The 6,188-nt window shown below is 39.9% G+C and overlaps 1 protein-coding gene across 5 annotated transcripts in view; it reads left to right on the forward strand.

Moving 5' to 3' along the window:
* USP37 (ubiquitin specific peptidase 37) overlaps positions 1 to 5,516 on the forward strand; it is an 81,261-nt gene extending 75,745 nt beyond the window's left edge. For all 5 annotated transcript variants that reach the window (XM_025891574.2, XM_073878663.1, XM_073878658.1 and 2 more), the window contains 2 exons: positions 173 to 311; positions 827 to 5,516. In XM_025891574.2, the coding sequence (XP_025747359.1) occupies positions 173 to 311; positions 827 to 914 (227 nt within the window). In that variant the 3' untranslated portion in view covers positions 915 to 5,516. The remainder of the gene's footprint in view (positions 1 to 172; positions 312 to 826) is intronic.
* Positions 5,517 to 6,188: the final 672 nt, after the last annotated feature.

Genomic DNA, 6,188 nt, shown 5'->3' on the forward strand with positions numbered 1-6,188 from the left:
TGGTGTAGTATATTTCTCCCTTAGATTCCTGTACATGTTTTCTGAATGGTTTGTAGAAACATTGTTGGGGATAGGGTAGATGGGGTTGCTGTTTCTCCCTCCAAAACTTCCTGTAACCTGAGAAAAATGCGCTGTTTTAAAAGCTACAATTTTAAGATTTTATTTATTTTAGGTCATTACATTAGTGATGTGTACGACATTAAGAAGCAGGCATGGTTTACTTACAATGATCTCGAGGTATCTAAAATCCAGGAGGCTTCTGTGCAGAGTGATCGGGACCGGAGTGGTTATATCTTCTTTTATATGCACAAGTAAGAAACTGCCAGGTCTGGAGCTATGGGCTAAACATCTCCCAAACTCTTTTTTTTTTTTTTTTTCCTGTAAGGACAAATTGTCCCCATCACTTATTGGTTGACAGTTTTTTATTTTTATTACCTTTGCTTAGGGCTTATATCTTGATATCTTAACTCATGTTAATGACTTACCTCATGGTAGTGTCGAGGTATGGAACTTAAGACTGTTCTGTGACAAAGCTGTCCTATCCTAAACCTTTTTGGTCTTCCAGGTGTATCAGCTAGAAGATCTGAGTTACATGGATGGATGGGAACTACATGGCATTGTTATCAGGGGTAGCCAGTGCCATTGTCCCCCCAGCGTTCTCAGAAATCTGCACTTGGGGTTAAGATAGTGATCAAATGAATGTGCTGCTTGTTTAATAAAATTTAGGCACTAAATGGGATTGTGCAGGCTTTATCAGTACCTTCTACCTGTCCTTTGGCTTTGCTCACTGAATTTCCTGTTTTATTTCTTGTTGTTTTATTTTAAGGGAGATCTTTGATGAGCTGCTGGAAACGGAAAAGAATTCTCAGGCACTTAGCATGGAAGTGGGGAAGACCACTCGTCAGGCCTTGTGAGGAACAAACTCCTGGGTTGGCAGTGTGCACTGCTTATTCCCTCTTACTGCTGCCCACCTCACCTTTCCTCTGCCCAAGGAGAATTTGGAATTCTACTTGATGCGGGAGCAACAAACAGCTCAGGGCCAAACCAAAAGACGAAAATTGCAATTATGTGGAACGCTCCATGCTAATTGTTTTATGGAAACTTTGGTCTCACATCTGTAGCTGATTATCCTCTTTTTCTCCTACAAGAGTGGCACTTCCTTTTGTCTTAGGAATACATGTTGTAAATAATATATATATGTACATACACGCACACACATGTATGTGGAATGAATGGAGCCTTAAAGAGTTAGGATGAGCCACCATAGTATTCCTGTTCAAAATTAATAGCACAGAGTTTGGAGAAGAAATGAAGGTGTCAAAGAGTCCATTCACTTGAGAGATGTGTAAAGATGTACATATCGGTTGGCATTTAGTTTTTCTGTTCCTTGAGTAGTTTCACTCAAGTCTATAATCTTTCACGTGTGTTTCTTATTAGTAAAGTTCACTGGAAAGCCAGCTCTCCATGTTACACTAATGACAGTTTGTCCTCCTTGCAAGGGAGAGGCATTTCTGCCACCTGACGTGAGGAGCTTTTTTTTTTTTTTTTTAATTAATTCATGGATTTGTAATGCTTTGCTGTTTACATGCAGTCCCAAGAAATGGATTGTTGGTGCTTTGGAGTGGGTTATAGTCCCCCGTTTGGTATTCATTGAACACTTTGTATTTTCTTTAAAAGAGATCCCTTCACACAGTATATTCATCTGTATTATTGTAGTGAAGACAGAATCTTTTCTTTTTCTTCTGTATCATTCTTCCATGGAGCAAGCATTACCCTAATAGATTGCAACCAAAATTTTAAGAGGTAAGAAAATAATATCCCAATTGGGATTCCCCAGCAAGGACACTTGGGGATATGGAAGAGTGCTAGCATCTGTCTCATACATGGAGAGGTCAGGATGAGGATTCTCGCATTAAAGCTAAAAACTCTGGACCACTAGAAGCCCTACTGCAAGCGGGAAATTAAGTACATGAGCTTAGGATGAAGCTTGAGCATTTAATCATTTGTTGTCTGTCTTTGCCCTTAAAACAGGGTGAGAATTAGAATGAGATTGGTTTAGGTAAACCCAAGAACTAACAAGTAACAAAGGTGCATAATATATTTTATCTTTTTAGGTGCTTTGAGTTGAGGGTAAATGGGAATGCAACATTAAGTGCCACATTAGTCACTCCGCTGGCGTAACCAGTTTGGATATTAAGCAGCTTGTGAAACCATATAAAGAATGAGTTCGAGAGGAGAATTCTATCCACAAAATAACTTTGTAAGCCCGGGAATCATTAGGTTCGCACAGTTAAGTGCAGCAAAATGAAACTTTCAATATTTTCTTTCATGTTTTACTTCCTTTTATTATCAGGAAGGAGGGAATTCTTGTTTCAGTTCTGAGGTAGGGACAAAACCACATCAGTTTTTCAAGGGGAGGATACATGTTAAAGTCCATCATCACAGAAGGTGCAACATCTTCTCTAGAAGATTGCCTTAAGAGAGCACCAGGCCCCACACTTGGACATGTTCTGACACAGTAACTTGTTCTAAAATTCTCAGTTTTTAAATTGTAAATGGCCCCAGTGCGTTGGTTAACTCCAGATGAAAAGCTCTGCCTCCTACCATCTACCCATGCACTACCACAGTGAACCTTCCAAAATGGTGCACCGGTCGGTTGTGCTTGAATCATATAGAGCAGAGGAAAATAACTGTTTTAAAACTGTAGCTTTTGCTGGAAAATAACTGTTTTTTTCCAAAACGAGTGAAGTGGTGATCAAATTCTATAGCTAGTTAGGACTTCTCTTCCGCATGTTTGCATTTGAGAGCTTCGAGAGGTGCTGTTTAAAATGACTGGAAATGTATTGAAGTGAGGGATGCATTAGGGCATTAAAAAAAAATAGAAATGATGCCATAGGCCTGATTGCCCATTACCCTCATTTGACTTGCTTTTTGTAGCCGGTGTGTTTGTGTGTGGGTGGGTGGTTTAGAAGTACACGTGGCTTAGAAACCTGTTTTGATTTGATCTTCCTTTCTTGGGCTGGACTTGCTAATTGAAAATAGGTTACTGAGGTAGATGAATTATCTTACTGCTGATATGCTTGCAACTTTGGGACTTGAATTTTCCTTGGTCTGTGCATTTTTGTGGCCTTGTCAGCTTTCCTCCCTCCCTGTGCTCTTTTATCCCCCCTTTCACTACACTTCTCATTTGGGTTCATGACTACAGATGGAAATTTTAGCTTTGAAGGGGTTTATTGGGTTTTTTTTGAGCTGGTTGTATATATTTAAAAATTATAAGTAGATTATATATATATATATATATATATTTTTTTTTTTTTTGCACAGTATGATCAGTTTGCTCAGAATTGTGGGGGGGGGGTTGAGGCATTTGGTGTGTTGGGGCCAGGAAGGGACAAGTCAGATGGGGACAGAGTGCTTCAGTCCCAGGTAGCGTACACAGTCACCTTTCTACTGAAAATACCAAATGTGGTTCCATTACTTTAAATGATGTTGAATTGGTACTTGACAGCACTTAGTTCTGCAGACAGCTGATCTTAATTGAAATTTTTTGGAAGAGAAAACTAAAATTCAAACTTTCTGATTCTTACCACCTAGTATTATGGAGAATTGGAAGTTGCATGTAGCCAGATAGCTGCTGCCCCTTTAGTAGCCATGACTCTAATTTAGGCCTATGAGATAGATTCTGTTTTGCGGGGAATATATTTATAGTGTGTGCACACTCATGAGTTTTGTGTCAGCAGGATAGAGCAAGAAGCAGCAAGGCCATGAATTGTTCTTCTATTTACATTTTGGTTCCAAAAGCTGTTTGTTTACTTGCCATGGTCTCTCAGTTTCAGGCCTAACTTAATGGCTCAGTAACATTTGTAACAAATGTAAATGTGTTTACATTTTTAAAAGTATACAGAGATACTTACAAATCAGCTGATTAACTCTGGGAGGCAAATAGTAGACTATACATTTCTTTACTTCTTGTTCAAGTGTAGAATTCTTCCAGAAGAGAAACTTTAAGAATTAAAACCTCACCAAGTGAATTCATGACTTGACTTACTCTTCCATACTGCAGTTACCATTATGTAGCTATAGAAACAAGGTTCTACATGTATACAGCTACGGATAGACTTGTATAATGAAAATTATTTGGAAACATCTAAATTGAAGAGATTTTTGACAGTGTCTATATAGTTGAGTGTTATGAGTATAGAGAGAGCTTGGGGGTGATGTTTGGAACCATACAGAAAAAAAGTAGTTTGTAAACTCATTCGTAATCTGAAAAGAGTTTATACTAAAACAAATAAAAATATTACTCTTCTTTCTTTGTCCTCTGAAATGACTGCAGTGGATGCACTTAGTCATCCAAACTTTTTTTTTTTTGGTTCTTTGCTTTAATTGGCACCCCCTCCCCTGCGCCCCCATAGGCAGTCTTTTGTTTTAAATCAGGGAAACAGAGCTAGATCTCCCAAGTACATTTGGATCTTGTATATATATATATGGAGATTTTTAGACACATCAACAACCCAGTACCAGACGCAAGTCCCATGAGTGTCCCCCAAAAACAGGCGTGTGCTTTCCCTTCTCCCCATCTTGCTTTACCACTGAGTGATGCTCTCTCTAAGTGTGTACAAAAACTAAGGGGCTTCTGCCATCTGATGTCTTTTGAATGCAGTACTTCAAAATCCTAATTTTGTCTCTTGGTATGTCTTAATAACATCTGAAAAACATATTTTATTGGAAAACTACAGTTCGGTAGGCCTTGAGAGTTTTGTGACCGTTCTTTTGCTGTGTGTCACCACAGTCACTGACTCCTTTATGGCATGCTTTGATTACTAGACTTCAGGCAGTCTTTTCCGTTGTATCATATTTATACACAGTAAATTTTTCTTTCCATGTGTGCTATATGTCTGAGGTTTTGAAGTTTTTAATAAAAAGTGTGCCAGTATAAGTATAAGCAGTTGATTTTAGTAACATTGGACTTTTCTTAAAGTACATTAAGAGGTTCAAAGCATAGGCATGTTGGCTGGTGAAACCATAGAGGGGTTGAGGTTCTGGATCAAGACCCAAGTTCGGCAGGTCACATGCCAAAACAAGAGCAATCAACTGACCTGGCCTGTTTCCAGAACAGAGCGGATGTGGGGAGTGAGACCACACACCTCTCCCCAGTTCCCCGCCCTCTCTCAGCTTGTCCTGGCATCCCAATTCCTCTGGCCTGTTGTCAGTGTGGTTGACTTAACGCTATGGAGAGGAAAACGGAAGGAAGGGTCCTACACTTTGCCTGATTGAGCCACTACCAGATTTGCTGGCAGCTTTGGCCACGTTATTTGTGAGGTGATTTTCTTTCTTTGTGTTCAGAGTGACTTGATTCTGATTCTTTATGTTGTTTCGTATGGAGCGGCACTTTATCTGTGTTTTAGCAGAACTGTTCCTCTGTATCCTTTACGGTTTTTCCTTGTTTTTGTTTCCTTTTTAAATTATGCATAGAGTTTTTTGTGTGTGTGAAATTAAAGCCTTTATTAACCTTGCGTTGGTTTGACTGTCATTTCTGGAAAGGACTTATCCTTACAGACACTTAACAACCATTTGTTGAGGTTGTGAAATCACTTTCTGTTCCCTTCTGACTTGGATTTCAATGCAGCACCATTACACCTTAAAGGAGATGGAAGGGCAAACCAACAAATGGCTGGAGGCAGCACCGAGTTCTCGTTTTCACTGGAGGAGCCCGGGAAGCTTGGCAGAGGTTCTGGATAACACTTTGTAAACTCGGCATTGGCCTTAGCTAAGCTCTTCCTTTGCCTTATTATTACCAGATAGGGGTGAAAATGACCTCTGTTCTAGACCCAGTGGGTATGCTGCTCTCACTGGGGACAGGTTAGTGTTGTGAAACTTCCTAACGGGGCCCTTCCCCAGGCCATTCAACTCTTGCAAAGGAGTGCCCTTTAACTTCTCATCCAAGTCAGTGAGGAACATATGTGAGAAGGAAAAGCCATTACTCTGGGAAAGATGTGAAACAGCAAAAGGCTGCAGCCCGCTTTCCATGGTTAAAAACAACTTACAGGAGAGGAAAACCTAGGGATGACTCCTCAGAATTAGAATGTTCTGTGGAGTGTTTGCTCTTCTAAGGAGGGAGAGCTCTAGAACAGGATGGTTAAAAGTGACATTAACACCCCAGGGTCGAAACAATGTGACCACCTTCT

This window comes from Callorhinus ursinus, unplaced genomic scaffold (genome assembly GCF_003265705.2).
Source record: "Callorhinus ursinus isolate GAN/ISIS: 27379988/994484 unplaced genomic scaffold, GSC_fseal_2.0 scaffold2, whole genome shotgun sequence".
Classification (NCBI taxonomy): domain Eukaryota; kingdom Metazoa; phylum Chordata; class Mammalia; order Carnivora; family Otariidae; genus Callorhinus; species Callorhinus ursinus.